This window comes from Neolamprologus brichardi, chromosome 6 (assembly GCF_056152115.1).
Source record: "Neolamprologus brichardi isolate AB-2024 chromosome 6, ASM5615211v1, whole genome shotgun sequence".
NCBI lineage: Eukaryota > Metazoa > Chordata > Actinopteri > Cichliformes > Cichlidae > Neolamprologus > Neolamprologus brichardi.
The window spans coordinates 36,785,217-36,803,095 of NC_142109.1; the positions used below are offsets into that span (position 1 = coordinate 36,785,217).

The 17,879-nt window shown below is 45.8% G+C and overlaps 1 protein-coding gene across 2 annotated transcripts; it reads right to left on the minus strand.

The window, feature by feature from the left end:
• Window positions 1–875: 875 nt before the first annotated feature.
• Window positions 876–13,830, minus strand: mtmr7b (myotubularin related protein 7b). 2 transcript variants are annotated; one of them, XM_087842278.1, is made up of 14 exons: window positions 13,514–13,830; window positions 12,665–12,790; window positions 10,462–10,621; window positions 10,157–10,314; window positions 9,394–9,522; window positions 8,276–8,410; window positions 8,073–8,205; window positions 7,590–7,699; window positions 7,019–7,144; window positions 6,888–6,937; window positions 6,269–6,469; window positions 5,522–5,656; window positions 2,760–2,886; window positions 876–2,014 (listed from the first exon to the last, which is right to left on the minus strand). In XM_087842278.1, the coding sequence occupies exons 1-14, from the start codon at window positions 13,535–13,537 to the stop codon at window positions 1,661–1,663; spliced, it is 1,968 nt and encodes a 655-aa protein (XP_087698404.1). In that variant the 5' UTR covers window positions 13,538–13,830; the 3' UTR covers window positions 876–1,660. The 2 variants fall into 2 exon arrangements, with proteins under 2 accessions (XP_087698404.1, XP_087698406.1); XM_087842280.1 differs by having other exon boundaries at window positions 1,809–2,014; window positions 2,711–2,886.
• Window positions 13,831–17,879: the final 4,049 nt, after the last annotated feature.

Consider the following 17,879-nt stretch of genomic DNA (forward strand, 5'->3'; position numbering starts at 1 on the left):
CAGTGCATCAGTTAAAGTCAAACTTCTCCAACCATAAACCAGCAGTGGACGGAGGCGTCGGTCAGAGTCCCAGTGACAGAGATCCAGCCGGCGTACGCCTGACACACGCACACGCACACGCACACACACACGCGCACACACACACACCTGCTGCTGTCTAACGTGGGAATGTACAGAGTTACATTAAAGTTTAGAGGAACACTGCTCTGAGTTCATCATTTCCACTTTCTCCTCTGAAGGACCGACAGCATCATCATCATCATCATCAGCTCCTCACAAAATCTAAATACAGTTTAATAAAATCAAATAAAGCACAAAAGTCTAAAAATAAATAAACACTGACCTGTTTGTTCTTCAGTCCCTTTAAACCTTTGAAATAAACGTGTCGCTAAGAAGGTGATGAGAAAGTCTGTGTGTGCGTGTGTCTGTCAGTGTGTGTGTGTGTGTATGTGTGTGTGTGTGTGTGTCTGTCAGTGTGTGTGTGTGTGTATGTGTGTGTGTCTGTCAGTGTGTGTGTGTGTGTGTGTGTGTGTGTGTGTGTGTGTCTGTCAGTGTGTGTGTGTGTGTATGTGTGTGTGTGTGTGTGTCTGTCAGTGTGTGTGTGTGTGTATGTGTGTGTGTCTGTCAGTGTGTGTGTGTGTGTGTGTGTGTGTGTGTGTGTGTGTCTGTCTATATGTGTGTGTCTGTCAGTGTGTGTGTGTGTGTGTGTGTGTGTGTGTGTCTGTCTATATGTGTGTGTGTGTGTGTGTGTGTGTCTGTCTATATGTGTGTGTGTGTGTGTGTGTGTGTGTGTGTGTGTGTGTCAGTGTGTCTGTCAGTGTGTGTGTGTGTGTGTGTCAGTGTGTGAGTCTATATGTGTGTGTCTGTCAGTGTGTGTGTGTGTCAGTGTGTGAGTCTATATGTGTGTGTCAGTGTGTGTCTGTGTGTCTATGTGTGTCTGTGTGTGTGTGTTGGAGCATTTCAGTCAGAGTGTGTGTTTCTGTTATTGTGACAGTTTAAACTACGTTTGTCTCTAATAAAAAATCTCCCCGGTGTTCCCAAAGTAACTGTGGTAGAAGCCCCGCCCACCAGGGGCTGAAAGGGGGCGGGTCGTTTTGAACTGAATCAAAGCTGCTCTAGGACTTCAGTGTTCAGACTGAGCAGACGGCTGATCCAGGATCAGACTGACGCCCTCTGAGGAAACGGCCGCCTGTTGTCCACACAAATACGATCCCACAGGTGTGATTGCTGTGACGAGCTGACGAGCTAACGAGGGCCACGCCGAACACGTGCAGCAGGTCAGCTTCATGAGCTACAGTGAAACCTTTCATGCCCGTTATGCCGCACTGCAGGACGAGGAAGACTGGGTGGAAACAAGTTTTCAGACTCTTCAGTGAAGAGAAGAAGAGACAATAACTCGTGTGTTTGTTCTGATCGCTTTAAACTCGTGTGTCTGACTTCCTGTCACTGTGCAATCGTGCGTTTCAGTACAAATGTCAGTAACCTAACAACATTTAATTGAAGCAGCCCGTCTGTTCTGTGAACCAAAAAAGTTAAACCGTGTTTTCACCTCCGTCTCAAACGCCGCCGACGTTTCTCCCTTTAACCTGAAAACGTCACCTCGCCGTCCTGTGAATAAATATCAATAAAAGCCAGCGGAGTCCCTTTGATCCGGTCCGTGTCACTCCAAGTCCGGGTCCTTGCCGACATCACCGCCGCTGGATGAGCGGCTGCTGAGGTCGGCCACGCCCGACTCCAGGTCGCTGCAGGTGGAGAGGTCATCGGGGTCGTGACTCTTGAGCTGGGCATGTGGCCCTAAGGGCAGGGAGAGTGCGGGCTCCTTGGTGTGAGTCTTCTGATTGGCTGGTGCAGAGGAAAGTGTGTGACTGCTGTCCTGTGCGAGGCTGGCGATTGGCTCTCTGTATAAGGTGGGCGGGTCCGGCCCGCTGTGCCTGTGCAGCAGGCAGCTAGTCTTCCTCCGGGGAACCTCGATCTTCTCCCAGGTGATCGGCTTCCCCGTCAGCTCTGCGATCCTCTGCACAGACGACAAGAAGCTTACAATCAGCTGAGAGGACTCGTAACTGGAAAAACTTTATTAACACTCAGAGAGTTACAGGTTAGAACGAGGCTGCAGCCCAGCTGCAGTTCCCCTCACGTCCACTAGAGGCTCCACCAGTGACCCATAGACTCCTTTGTTAAAACTTTACAGAAGAAACAAACGTGTTTTTAGCATGACTGTAGCTGCTAGCTGTCTGACTTCACCTCAGCTAACCCTGAACTTGACCTCTGCGCCGTGTTTGTGCTGTTGCAGCTTTTTAATGACATCATCTGACCAATAACGTGTCGGCTGTGAGGTTACTGGACTAACAGGCTGTCCAGTTAGATGTTACTGAGCGCTAACATCAGGTATGTGTGACACAGTCTGTGGTAGCCAAATACAGCAACCTTTACGCAACAGGGCGGTTAATGCTAACATGCTAATGTCCAATTCTGAGATATAGAGCCAGTTTCCTTCTTTTATATACAGTCTTTGCTACCAACATAAGACATTTAAAAAAAATTTAATCTAGAAACTTCTGCAGATTTTTTTTAAATTGGTTTAATAACTGCTGAATTATTTTTAATGTTTGGGGTAAAAAGTTTTAAAAAGTAGACGGTCGCAGTTTAAGCAGCGAAGCTGAAGTTAACGATCTGTGCTGGTGTCATAACAGGCGTGTCGTGTGTTGTATGCCTTGTCTGGAGCCCGGGTGGTGGTGGTGGGCGGTTCCTCCTGGCGGTACCTCCTGGTGATTGGTCAGCTCCTCTTCCAGCTGCTGGGACTCCTCCCTCACGGCAGACAGGAAGTCGGCAGGTGACTGGCGGGGAGGCGTCGATTTCTCAGCGTGGTTATAGAGACCCTTCCACATCCTGGAGGAGAATAAATGTGAAATATAAAAGCAGAGAAACTCTCCGCCTGTTTCAGAGACAAAACCAGCAACTCAGTGCAGCTTCCTTTAACCCTTTAAAGCCGGTCGGAGCAGCACGCTCTGTTTTGCGTAACTATTTTTAAATCCCGGTAGCTCTGCAACCACGTGAGCTAGCGCAATCATTGTTTTTTGCATATGAAACCAGAGGAGTTGTACTTACATCTTATGCCATCAGCTTGTCCTCGGTCACAGTTTCCTTCCACATATAGTTTTGCAAAAACTGCATAAAAAGCACTTGCAGCAACAAAAACATAATATTCCAGAAACACGCTTTGCCGATCCGATCAGCTGTTCATAACACTTCCTACATTGGAATAGACGTCAGTGTGAACTATCGCGTGTCCACCATTACCTGGCCGAAACCGAAGTGACGTCATTTTCGCGGAAAATGTAGGTTTTTTTTACCTTCGGGGCCTTATGAGCCTATACTGGTGTTTTTAAAAGTTATGTTTAACTTTATGCTTTTCTGAATTGTTTCTGGGATGCTTAGGACTCAACTTGCACTGCTGGAAATAGTTTATTTTGATGCAGATGCTGTTTTTTTTTTTGGCAAATTTGCATTATAATATTTATTTTCGTTTTTCCAGCAGTATATAAAAATCTCAAAAATAAAACTATGAAGACACTTAAAATACATTTCCTGTTGTTAGAAACTATTTTGTGCAACTATTTTGTATTTACAGTTTTGAGGGGCAAACCTCAGAAATATAGAAATATATGTAAAAACAACAAAAAACAAAACAAAAACGATTTTAAATTATTTGTAGTTTATTGCTCTTTTTTGCAATTTATCTAGTTATTATTCACTTAATGCACAATATTTGGACTATAACGGTTATATTGATGTATAGTAACTTGAAATGCTCCCACAAGTAAGAAAGAATATTAACACATTATTGGAGCAAAGCAGAAGTGTATATATAGTATAATCAAAAAGGGCTCAAAAGGATAAGAATTATCCAGACTATTTTAAAAAAGCTAAAGACATTGCAAATGAAGTTAATGATTTCTTTGTAAATGTTGGCTTTAAATTTGCAAAAGAAATTCCAGAGTCAAGAAATAATAACGACCTAAATAAACATATTACTCAGAATGTGTCCTCCATGTTTATTGGTGCTGTAACTCATAGAGAAATAATTAACATTGTGAAAACATTTAAAAATAAAAAGTCCACTGACTGTTTTGGTATTGATATGATATTAGTTAAAAGTATTATAGAATATATAGTGCAACCTTTCGCATACATTTGTAATCTGTCCTTTCGAACTGGTGTATTTCCCTCACAAACGAAAATAGCAAAATCCATAAAAACAGAGAGATGTCAGTTTACCAATTATAGGCCAATATCACTGCTCCCACAGTTCTCAAAAATTTCAGAAAAGTTATTTGTTAATAGACTTGATAAATATATTGAGAAGCATAATCTCCTAAGTGATAACCAACATGGCTTTAGAGCGAAAAGGTCCGCTTCGATGGCAGTGATGGAACTTGTAGAAAGGAAATCTAATGCTATACATAATAAAGAATATACTGTTGGTGTTTTTATAGACTTTAAAAAGGTGTTTGATACAAATGATCTATATTAATGAATAAACTAGAGAGATATGCAAGACAAGTGGATGAAAAGTTACCTGGATGACAGATATCAATAATGTAAAATCTAAGCAGTTAAAGGTAACTTGTGGTGTTCCTCAGGGCTCTGTGCTGGGCCCTAAATTATTCATATTATATATAAATGGTATATTTAATGTTTCCAAACTGTTAAAATGTGTGTTGTTGCTGATGATACCACTCTGTGTTGCTCAGGTAAAAACCCAGAACAGCTTCTGACTGCAGCGGAAAAGGAGTTAAATATATTAAAAACTGGTTTGATATAAATAAGTTATCGTTAAATATAAACAAAATGTATTATTTTTGGCACTAGACAAATGAAAAATGTATCCAAAATCAGGGTTAATGGGATTGAAATTGAAAGAGTGAAGAGAATAAATTTCTTGGAGTGATGATTGATGATTGTTGGAAGTCTCATATAAACCAAGTGAAAACAAAAATGTCAAAAACCATCGATTTTCTCTACAAAACAAAGCAGGACCTGAACAAGAACTTTGATCATGCTGTCTTGCTTTGTGGTAATCTTTATTCTGTACTCACTGAGATATTTGAATGCTAATCAATAAAAAAAACAAGTGTCCCTACAGCATGTAAGAATATAAAGATAATTCTAAAAAATAAAAAGTAAAAATAAAAATATTTTTATTAAAAAAAATGTAAAATTAAAAAAAAAAAAATTAAATTAATTTAATTAAATTTAAAAAATTTAAAAATTAAATAAAAATAAAAATAAAATAAAGATAATTTATAATTCTGGCAGACTTGGTTCTACGGTTGGTCTTAAAGCGTTAACCTGCTGCTGCTTAAATAAATACATTTAACAGGAATCGTCATCATGTTTCCAGCTATCAGGATCCACAGACACACTGTTGGGAATCGCAGCCGGCTGGACTGAACCAGGACTACACTTCCTGTTTTGTGAGGGGGAACGCGGTCATGTTGGCGTTTTTGCTGCAGTGACTCACTTGAAGCAGTAGGGGGAGGTGTTGGGTCTCAGCACGCCCTGACTCTGGCTCTGCTCGGCCTTGTACAGAGGGTTGGTGTACTCGCCTCGGTCCTTCCACAGCTGAGGCCACACCGAGTGAGTGCGCTCATGAAGCCTGCAGACACACATCGCACAGCCTTTACCTCCGTGACACAGATACGAATAAAACTGGATTATAAGCGGCGTGCTTGCCGTCGCCTGCGGACACGAGCTGTTGTAGCGATGAAAACATTGTGGTCTGTGACGAGGAGTGGCAGGTGATGAACGGCGGACTGTTCCTCATTAAAAACATTTAAGCTTTCTGCACTTCCTGTTTCTTACTTCCTTAAATAAAAGCGGGCAGACGTCCCCACAGACAGGACTGTGAGGTCATCAGTCCACGAACACATTCTGTGCAAACTCATCTCATTTACATAAAAGCTACGACTGATTTTCTTCCTTTAACACAGGAGAGGGCGCTCCTCGAGTGTCCTGCAGCTCTCAGATGTGTCTTCATCCAACACGGCTGATTTAAAGGTCGTGAAGTTCTCTAGAGGCCCAGGGATGAACCAATCATGTGACCCAGGGTGAGATCTGCAGGACGCCGGCGCTCGAGGCCTGGAGTTCCCACAGCATCAGTCGCTGGTTTCTACTTTTTCCTCTTTGAATCCGTCACATAAACTGATTTCTTAAATCTATTCAGACCCTGAAAATTAAGAGCCTGTGAACCCGGGACGCTCGCCCTCACCTCATGTCCCGGCGCTCCTTCTGGCTGTTTCCCAGGAAGGTCCCGTACTGACACGAGTACACGTGAGTGTGGATGGCGATGAGGAAGCGCTCGTTGAACTCAAAGGCACACGGGAACTGCTCTGACAGCTGCCACACGCACTCCAGGAACTGGTCGATGACGGGGGACACCTCTTTGGGATCTCTGTCCAGGTGAGCGTACCTGCGGGGCACAGATAAATATGAACGAGTAATTAAACTGTTGATGCTCTTGTTGAATGTCACCTGTACAGGTAAGCTTGACATCACTAACAGAAAGTAGTGAACCGTCATCACGTCTGATGTCTCACGTTTACTGGAGTCTGTGGTCGCGTCTCTACACTCATGAGCTTTGAAACATTATTACTGAGGTTCTTCTGTTTTCCTTTGAAGTGAAAGTCGTTTTGATTGTTTGGATCAACCCTCGTCTTCAGCTTCTCTTTCAGTTTCAACCTCGGAGCTCATTACAGAACTGGCGCCGCCGCCCTCTTCTTCTTTCTCATGGTTTTCCCACACAGTGTGTGAAACGTCTTTATCGTGGACTAAATCGTGGAAAGATGCAAGAGAAGCGTCCGAATGAGAGCAGACTCAAAGTTACTGACCTGTGTGAGAACTTGTGGCCAAACGACACCCAGTCTCTCTCTATCAGCACCTAGAAGAAGAAGAGGAGGAGGTATGGATGTGAAACGTCAGAGGAAGAACAGGCGATCGTCAGCGCGGCCGTCTGCGTTACCATGAGGCCTCTGATGGTCCTGTAGTTCGGGTCCAGCAGGATACTGGCCACAGAGCAGGCCTGGGCGGTCCTGTCCCAGCCGTCTGAGCAGTGGACCAGCACGCTGACGCCTTCGTCCGCCACCGCCTGGAGAGAGCGCAGAGAGTCTGACTTTAGTGATGGAGCTGCGAACCTGACAAAGTCCTGATTAATGACCACGTTTTAACAGAACACGGCGGGTACCGTGAGGCGAGTAAATCCAATCAGAGCAGAGGCTGAGGTGTGCACAGCTCTACCTGTGGATGCATTTACATGTAGCGTAGTAAAGCCCACCTGCCCGTCAGCCACGCTGGGCGACCTCCACCACACGCACAGCGCGTCCACTTTGACCATCCCCACCGCGAGGCCCCGACCTCGTATCATTGACAACGTTCATGTTTTTATTTCTCACGTCTGGTAGATAAAGTCGTGACATCATCCATCGTCTGATTACGAAGCATCAACTGAACCTGACTGAGACCCCCCCCCCCCGAGCGACCGCTAGTTAATAAAGCGTTAGCTCTGCTGAGCGCGTGCGAGTGCGTGCACACACCCGGGCTACGAAGACGCCGGCATCCAGTACAGCTTTGATGTGTTTGAGCCAACCAGAGTTCTCCAGCCCCCACAGGAAGTCTGTCATGGACGGAGATCGCATTTCCCCCACTGAGAGAGAGAGAGAGGGAGGGGGGAGAGAGAGAGAGAGGGAGGGGGGAGGGAGAGAGAGAGGGAGGGGGGAGAGAGAGAGAGAGAGAGAGAGGGAGGGGGGAGAGAGAGAGAGGGAGAGAGAGGGAGAGAGAGAGAGGGAGGGAGAGAGAGAGAGAGGAAATATGCAGTCAGAGGAAGTCTGTATTTACTGATTGTTTGGAAAGCTAAACATTTCTTCCTCATTACTCTGTTTGCTGTTTGTTTACCACACACACACGCACACACACGCGCACACACACGCGCACACACACGCACACACGCACACACACACACACACACGCACACACACGCACGCACACACACACACGCACGCACACACACGCACGGTTACCGTCGACGATCTTCTGCTGGCTGCTCCTCATCACGTGAATGTTTTCGATGCCGATGAACTGCAGCTTGATGTTGGTGTAGTGGTCCTCGTTCTCGTAGCCTTTACCTGCCGCTCGATTCGCCATCGCGTTCAGCTGCACGCACGCACACTCCGTTAGTCACAACACCTCTTCATGACACTGTGTGTGTGTGTGTGTGTGCTACCTTGGGCCTGGTATCCACCACGTAGATGTAGTCACTTCCAGGGTTGGACTTCATCAGCGCCTGCAGCATCATCTCGTCCTCCTGACAGCGCCCGCTGAAGCCCGACAGCGGCTGACTGCAGCGGCACACGGCGGCCTGCAGAGCGAAGAACACACTCAGAATCCCACCTTCCCGTGTGTGTGTGTGTGACTATTTACACATCTTTGTGAGGACCAAAAAAAAAAAATTGGCGTGCTACCATACTTATGGGGACAAAGAGCCCGTCCTCACGAGCTTGAAGCTTTTTTGGGGCTCAAAACGTGGTTTTAGTGTCAGGCTGACAGTCGGGTTGTGGTTAGGGTAAGTAGCTGTGTGTGTGGACGGGTATTAACATCTTTGTGGGGACCAAAAATTGCAAGTTTACTATACTTAAGGGGCGATCGTGGCTCAAGAGTTGGGAGTTCATCTTGTAATCAGAAGGTCGCCGGTTCGAGGCCCGGCTCCGACAGTGTCGGCCGTTGTGTCCTTGGCCAAGACACTTCACCCGTTGCCTACTGGTGGTGGTCAGAGGGCCCGGTGGCACCAGTGTCCGGCAGCCTCGCCTCTGTCAGTGCGCCCCAGGGTGGCTGTGGCTACAATGTAGCTTCATCACCTGTGTGTGAATGGATGTGTAAAGCGCTTTGGGGTCCTTAGGGACTGAGTAAAGCGTTATACAAATACAGGCCATTTACCATTACTTGTGGGGACAAACAGCCCTTGTGGGGACCACGAGTTTGAAGCCTTTTTGAGACTCAGAACGTGGTTTTGGTGTCAGGGTGACAGTTAGTTTATGGTCAGGCAGGAGATTGTGTTAGTTATACTTGTTTTAAGCTTAGGTGCACAGTGCAAGCGGCCGACTGGACCCTTGTTCTCCCTTCAGTCTCACAGCACGACTTATGTGCTCTTCCTTTGTTTGCATCATGCATCCACAGTCTTACATATGCCTATACACACGGAGGGATACAGAGCTTTTAATCCCTGTTTGTTTTGTCAGGGTGTCAGTTAATTTATGGTTCGGTTTAAGGTAAGCAGCTAGTGAAAGCATAATGTCAATGAGATGTCCCCACGAGGATATAAATACAAACGTGTGTGTGTCTGACCAGTGTGTCCTGGTGGAAGTACGACAAAGCAGGAAATCGTCCTCGACTTCTGAACCTCGAGCTGCCCACGATGATGGCGGGCGTGGCCGACTTTGGAACAAACAGCTCTGAAGGGTATGTGTCACACACCTGCAGGACACACACACACACAGACACACACACACACACACACAGTGTTTAAGCTCATATGGTGCATTTTAAACATCATGTTACGATGATTCAAGCCGCTCAGCTGGTTCCAGCACAGCCGCCACAGACTGAGACAAACAGCTGCTTTGCTAAAATCGTCCCTCTGAGAATATTTTCTGCTCCTTCCTGATGAAATATTCAGAGACCGTCAACACCACGGGTGACCTGGAAGCCTGACTGGACCCTGAGCTGGATGGTGGTGCTGTGACGTAGCTGATGATGAGCTGTGAGGCTGGAGGGAGGCTCGTTTGAGCTAATCTACCAAACCTTATAAAAGCTACTGACTGACTTAAAGAGACAAATATTCACAGGTTTAGACGCAGCAGAGACGGAGCTCTGCAAACTACACAAACACATGAAACGAGGGAAACACCTTCATCAGTCTGAGCGTGCAGACAGCAACGCTTAAACGTGATGAGCCGAGTCTGAATATGGCGAGACTGATGGGGACGGCGTCTGGAGGCGCCGAGCTCTCAGAGCCGTCGGCGTATAAGCAGCAGCTTCGTGTCAAAGTGCAGAAATGTACTCGTTATCTCTCGAACAATTAACATTGTGTCACATGATCACAACTGACCCTGTATTCGCTGTTTGCTGCCGTGGCAACCCACAGGTTGTTAGGGACGCCCATCCTCTTGTAGTCGGCCGCGAGGTCGATGAAGTTCCACGACTCCTCCCTCTCCTCTTTGTTCACGTTGGGGTTAAAGGACAGACAGTAGAGCTCGCTGTACTTCTCTGAGAGGAGACGAGGATGTAAAAATCTGTGTTTTACATGTGCACGCATACACACACACAGACACACAGACACACACACGGACACACACACATGCACACACACACACACACACACACACAGACACACACACACACATGCACACACACCTGGCCGTGACAGTCTGGCCAATGAGGCGTGGACGTCCAAGCAGTCTCTCTCCTGTGGAATGAATATCTGGAAGATCCGGAAGTCCTTACAGCGAAGGATCAGCTGACCTCCTGAGGGGGTGGGCGGCCTCTCCACGCTGCTCACCATGCTGTGCAATACCTGCAACACATGCACAGTTACTTCCTGTAGACCTGCATCACCAAGCACAGAACACTGTAAAGCACACCCATCATGGAGATGAGCCGCCCGCCGTGGCCTTGTTAGCGTAGCCTCTCAGATTTCCTAACAGGAAGTGCCCGGCCCACAGGAAGTCCAGCTGTGCTGGGTTCTTCTCTTTGCTGGAGTTACAAACCTCTTGAAACTTTGCTCCAGCTCTGCCTCTGATAGGCCGGTTCGCCTCTGTGGTAGTTAGCGGAGAAGCTGCGTTCACTGTCGGCCGTTTGTGTTTGTATTCACAGTTTCTTTGGGTTTTTTGGACTATTTGGAGGGAAGCATTATGGGAATTCAACCAACATGAGATAAAAGACACACGTGTGGAGACCAACACTGAACCATGACATGAACTGGTTTGGGTCAGAGCCAATCAGACGCAGCAGTTTTAATCAGAACAAAATCAGCTGCTGTGCTGTGAAGGAGAGCTGACCTACACCTCGCTCCGTCTTTGTTTCTGCTAATCCAGTCAGCAGCCTGCTGAGTGAAATGTGACACGCCTGCATCTCTTCATCATCCACTCAGGTCCACGGGGACGAGGCCGACTCCTAAGAGGGGGGAGGGTGGCATCTTTTCTTCCCGTGTCTGGAAAACCACCCAGCCCCCGGAATTCTGTGAAAACACTGCACACCACTGATGTCAGTGATAACCCAGATGAAGCTACGCCGCTCCTCATCACGATGAATGTGCAGCTAACAGCAGAGGAGACGAGGAGCTGCATAAACACAGATTATTTTTTCTTTTCCTGCTTCTGCTCAGACGGGATTCACCAAACTGGCAGGAAATCTCTGCCTGCATGAGAATTCCTGCTTTTAAAACAGAAATCTGAATCTGAGTGAGAACTCTGTGCACGGCTCCTGAAAGCTGCTCCTTTAATCTGAGCATAAAAACCTTTAATTCTCGTCTCGCTTCCACTCTGAGGATCCATATTTAACCTGCTTCTTTCAGGGCTTTGTAATTAATATGATGCTTTCACTGTCAAATAAAAGTTTCTCTGTGGATCACATTTCTGTCAACACACACCTTCATATTTCCGTGTGCATCTCTGCAGCCCGACACACAGCTGGAGAAATCCAGGCTCTACAGATGGAGTCCAAACTTATTCTCAGACTCCACACTTCTCATATACTGGCTGATGCTTCAGCCTCTGAAACCTGCCTGCAGCCTCTGCTGGAGCTCCACAGTTAACATCTCCACTTATACAACAGAACTAATCACGTTTACAGGCTGCTGCACAAACCTGTGAGGTCTTTGTGCTGCTGGAGCCTTTTTAATGCAATTATCTGAACAACCAGCCAAGAAGTCTGAGTGAAACTCAGGGTTTTATTGGGACGTAACTGAGCACTGATAGCATGCAGCTGTGTGGTATGATTTTCTAACCCGGCCAGCTAACGTTCTTTTATCCAAATATGGCGTCTTCCATCTGTAACGCGGCGTCCTGCAGCTCTCACTGCATCCAGGCTTTGCCTCATACTAATCTTTTTTTTCTGTCCCATTTGGTTCTTTAGCCGTCAGAATTGTTGTCTGAAGACCAACAAGGATACCTGATGGATTTACTTTGCCAAATGCATCATCACGGCTTTGCTGTATTGGTCCATTTGATCGACCTTTGTTGTTATTATTTATTTTATTTTATTTTCAGTTGTTACAGACGGGACAGACATGACTGAGGGATAGGAAAGGGAGAAAGAAAGAGGAAGGACAATAAAAACAGGAAGAGGGACAGTGAGAGAGGACACTTAAAAAGAGAAAGAAGAGGAAAAACAATCTCCTGGATCACCTGTTGAGAGAAAAAGAAGAGAAAACAAGCAAAACAACAGAGCAACACACTAAACACAACACCAGCTAAGTGTAAACAGCAGATAGCAGCCAATAAAGGTGTAGTTTATGTCTATGGACAGTGAGCAGTGCCTCATACTAATCTGAGAGCTCCACAGGTAACAATGTGGTCGTGGCTGAAGGCGGGTACAGTTATTATTCAATTATTATTACCCATGTCTCCTTGCGCGTCTCCGGGTTGTTCTCCACAAAGATGGCGTGCGTGGCAGAGAGGTACAGAGTCCCGACGCTGGCCTTTCTCTGGCCTGACGACCGGTCCAGCAGACGGACGTTTTCCACCTGAACAAAGTCAGAGACGCACACGTCAACCACTGATCAAAGCATCCTGTGTGTCTGCACGACGCTCTGTGTAATGTTTTCCTCCAGATCACCTGAGAGGTGAGCATGTGCAGGTTACTCAAGCTTTAAATACATTATTATTCACAAAAAGGCCAAAAACTGGGAAAATGCACAGACTGTCTCCTTTAACTACACGCTGAAGCCCGTTTAAGCCGGATTTCTCCGCGTGATCTCCACAGTGGGTCTAAAACTGTGACATCCGGTGAAGAGCAGGTAATCTGGTTGTGTACGCAGAGAAAAGCCCTTTGCGGCTAGCTTTTATTAATAAGTATTATATAAATATTTCCGTAGTGTCAGGCAGACTGTGTGAGGACCGTTAACTCTCTCTAACCCTCCATAAACAGATGATGATGATGATGCGTTTTAAAGGAGAAAGGAGTCATATGAGGAGGAAGATGGAGGTCAGCAGCGCAGTGCTGACTCATGCATGTGCAGATGTGCTCGTGCTGATTATTAAGAATAATAATTAAAATGAAATTAACGGGCTGCGTGGGAGCACCGTTACAGCCACACGCGGCAGGTGTTTACGGCTAACGTCGCGGCTGTTTCCATTATCGGACACGCAGTGTTAGCCTCTCACGCTCTGCTGGTCGCGCGCGCCGCCTCCGCTGCTCATCATCATCATTTATTTATTTTATTTTATTTATTTAAATATGACCTTACCTTCGGTGTCCGTATGTGCTCCATCACTGCCGGCTGACACAGCGGAGGTGGAGGAGGTGATGGAGACAGTGGCCCGACGTTTTCCTTTATCCTCGCCAGCGGTTAAATGCCCTGCTTCACGCCGACAGATGAGCCATGTTTCCCGCTGCGGCTGCTCCAGAGCTGCCCCGGAGCGACTCCCATGACCTCCGTCCCTTCGTGTCCCGGTTCGGTTAGCCTAAACGACACAAAACCGAGTCCGTGTCACCGAAGACCGCCAGCACCCGAGCTCCCACCGCTTCTCCCGGCCGCTAACAGAGCCCCTTATAGCTGCTCCCGACACCACTATCGCGTCAGCATTCATAACATCCGGTGATGCCTTTCAAAATAAAATGTAGACTAATACACGTTCCTTAACGTTAGCAGCAGCGGCAGTCCATCCTTAATGAAAGGTGCTGTTTACAAACTTTTATTCGTATAACTTTTACAACTTCTTAAAATATTATTTTTGAATTTATTGATTTATGGTGAAATCAAAAGGAAACCTGCGGTTTATTTTGAAAGGTAAAAAGTGGGGGTTTTTCTTATTTTGGTGAACTTGATTTACATATCGTGCCAGGCTCGTGCGCGCCAAACCGCAAGGGCGCGTGCGCAAACCTTAGCTTGTATTTTGTGTGTTTGTTTCTGGTGTAATAATCGTGTTTTTGTGTTTCCTTTATATAAATGTTTAGTATTTACTGCTGTGTGTCATATATTCAGACACTACTGTCCTCTTTTGTCTCTTTGTATCACGCTACATTTCTTATTTTGTAATTTTAATAACGTGTTTCTAAACACGAGTGGGTTTATATTGGGTGCGGGGGGGGGGGGGGGGGGAATACGTTAATTCCTCAAACTTTAAATATTGTGTCGTGTGTGTACATGTTTCGACATCTTTGTGAGGACAGAAAGTTAGCACGCTACTACACCAGCGTGACCAAACGTCACTTATAGGGACAAAGTGCCCGACCTCACGAGTTTGGAGACATTTTTGAGGCTCAAAATGTGGTTGTAGTGTCAGGGTTACAGTTGTTAATAATAATAATAATAATAATAATAATAATGATGATAATATAATGATAATAATAATAATAATAATAATAATAATAATAATATTAACTGTAACTCTGGGTTACAGTTGGGTTGGGTTAGGATTAGGATTCATTTTTGATGGTTAGGGTAAGTGTGTGTGTGTGTGTGTGTGTGTGTGTGTGTGTGTGTGTGTGGCAGTCAGGTTTCAGTGTGACAAACAGTGAAATGGTGGTTATTATTTCATGTTATGAGCTCTAGAACAGAAGAAGAGCTGTTTACTGTGATCGTACATGTCGAACAACATTATGTCTGCTCTCTCTCTCTCTCTCTCTCTCTCTCTCTCTCTCTCTCTCTCTGAGGGTATTACAGAGGTTGTGATTTCACGTCTTGAACCTCTGGCCTGGAAAAGTTCTTTAAGGTCATTCAAGAAGCAGCTGAACTCGACCGGTTTCAGATGTTTGAGCTGTCATTCAGAGCTGATCATTCATGAGTTCTTCAGGACGAGGAGCCAGAGGAGCCATCAGTGGCTTTGTTTCCTGAGACCTGGATGACATCAATGAAAGTTTTGTGTGTTTGTGCTGAAATATCATCTCAGAGCCTCTCTTCCGTCTGGCTGATGAAGGCCACTCACATTATAATAAATAATAACAAAGCGAATAGTAAGTAAGCTCAGAGAGGAACCCCTCTACAAACTGACTGAAACAAAATCAGAAATGTAAATATGAAGTCTTCCTCCTGCCCTCCAGTGACTTCCAGTGACTGTTGCACACATGAATGACTTCCTGTCCCCGTGTGGACGCACAGAGGACACACACTGTTTGGACATCATGTGTAGAAACCACAGCAAAGATGTTGTGTGTCTGCCAGTATGACAGTGAGTCAGCACAGGATGCTGAACTCTGTCAGACATGTGAAGTCTGGGGAGGACTGAGACATGTGATCTTTAACTCAGAGTCCAGCCTGACACCCTGTGAGCGATCAGACCCTGAGAGCTTGGACCAGTTGCCTACTGGTGGAGGTCAGAGGTCAGTGTCCGGCAGCCTCGCCTCTGTCAGTGCGCCCCAGGGCAGCTGTGGCTACAATGTAGCTTCATCACCAGTATGTGAATGGGTGGATGACTGAATGTGTGAAGCGCTTTGGGGTCCTTAGGGACTGAGTAAAGCGCTGTACAAATGCAGTCCATTTACCATTCAGTGTGGGGTAAACCGTATCCTCTCTGATCAGGTGGTCCTGGTGCCTCCTGGACCAGCCAAGAACATGAGGTCAGGAGGAGACTGAGAACGGTGAACACCAGGCAAACTGCCGGTCTCGACAGCATCCCAGGGACTGGTTAAAGCCTGCACAGACCAGCTGGCCGTGATCCTCACTGGGCTGTTCAACATCTCCCTGACTCAGGGTTCCCACCTGGCTGAAGGCCTCCACATCATCCCCATCCCCAAAAAGCCAGCATAGACAGCCTCAATGACTACAGACGTCTGTAGTCATGAAGTGCTTCGAGCAGATAGTGCTCAGCACGTGAGAGACTGTCTACCCCCCTCCCTCAGCCCCCGCCATGGAGGAGGATGCCATCACCGTCACCTTTCACAGAGCGCATGTGGAGAACATGAGGAGCTCTGTGACGATGTTCTGTGTGGACTGCAGCTCAGTGTTCAGGACCATAATCCCAGACATCCTCACCACCAAACTACCCCCCGTCACCTGCTCCTGGATCAAACACTTCCTCACCCACTGGCCTAAATCAGTACGATTCGGCCCCCACCTCACCCCCCCTCTCAGCACCGGAGGGCTATTCTACTTTATTCTATTCTATTCTATTCTATTCTTCTAGTGAGTGTTATTACTTGCTGGCAGGTTGGTGTGAAATCCCTGCTGATAGAACTGTTTGTAATGTAGTGATCATGAAATAAATACAGGATATGTAACAAAGATTTTTGTTTTTAACCTGAAACCGAACGTCCTTAAAACCAAAGAACTCATCATAGACTTCAGGAGGCTCAGACAGGTGTGCCTTTCTATTATTTGGTATATGTTCCTCTAGACTCTATATATTTCCTCTGTTGGCTCTCTATTCCTGATGTTATACTTTTCATATTTTTTTTACTCCTGCACAGTTAGTGTGGAGCACCTGTAACTGGTGTGATTCTGCATTGTGTCTGATAAAAAAGGTAAAAGAAAGAAATTTGCCCACTCCAGCTCCTCTCCCACAGGGGAATTGTAGAAAAGGGCAGCATTTATTTTTACATTAAACATAAAGTATGGATTTACACGTAACATATTTGACATAAGATAAAACAAAAACATCAACATGAAATCCGACATACCTGATAAAAAAGGTAAAAGAAAGAAAGATCTCCAAGTAAACAATTTGCCCACTCCAGCTCCTACGACCAAATACAAACAGTGGGGAAGAGGGTTAGCTCAACATCCAAGCTAGCAAGGAGTATATATTCATGCTAGCATTTATGGCGCCTAAAACACATTTATGATACACACATACTACACACTTATAACATCTAACAAAAACAGGCTTAATAATGACAATAATTGAACTAAAATCGCAATCAGAAACATCCAGGTGGCTAAATATGCATTATATGTGTGTTTTAAAGTGTTGGAAAGAAATGACACCCACCTCTCCCACAGGGGAATTGTAGAAAAGGGGAGAGGCAAAAGGGGTACACTGTATTTATAGGATTGCACCAAAGAAGAAGAAGAAAAGAATGAGGAGGGGCTCTAACTGATAATGAACATAACTACAGGCTTGGAGGTCCTAAAAGTCAGGTATAAAAGGAACGGTTTGGGGGTTTAGAACACATTTTGTGTAATTATAACAATGTGATTTATGACCCTGTTACACACCCATAATTTTGATGTACATGTACAATGACATTAAAGGGCTATTCTATTCTATTCTATTCTATTCTATTCTTCTAGTGAGTGTTATTACTTGCTGGCAGGTTGGTGTGAAATCCCTGCTGATGGAACTGTTTGTAATGTAGTGATCATGAAATAAATACAGCATATGTAACAAAGATTTTTGTTTTTATTTTTATTTACACCTATGACATCACAGAGGCTTCTCGCTGACTCTTAAATGAACTCTAAAACACATAAAACATCCACCTGCGTGTCTCCATCTGGCCGCTAGAGGGCAGTGTGACACATGAAACCCAGCAGGTGAGGCGTGAGTCCTGCGGAGTACATCTGCAGCAAGCAGAAGAAATAAGAAGCACAAATATAAAAGCCTTGCGTGTTTCTTTTAGCAGCCTTTGAGCTTCAGCCACAGGTGAGCTGTGACATCTGGGCAACATCTGGC

Coding starts and splice junctions, on each gene's coding strand:
- mtmr7b (XM_087842278.1), bottom strand. CDS start 13,537: ATGGAGCACATACGGACACCGAAG. Junction 9,523..10,156: donor CAGCAAACAGCGAATACAGG/GTCAGTTGTGAT, acceptor TGTGTCCTGCAG/GTGTGTGACACATACCCTTC. Junction 7,700..8,072: donor CCAGCAGAAGATCGTCGACG/GTAACCGTGCGT, acceptor TCTCTCTCTCAG/TGGGGGAAATGCGATCTCCG.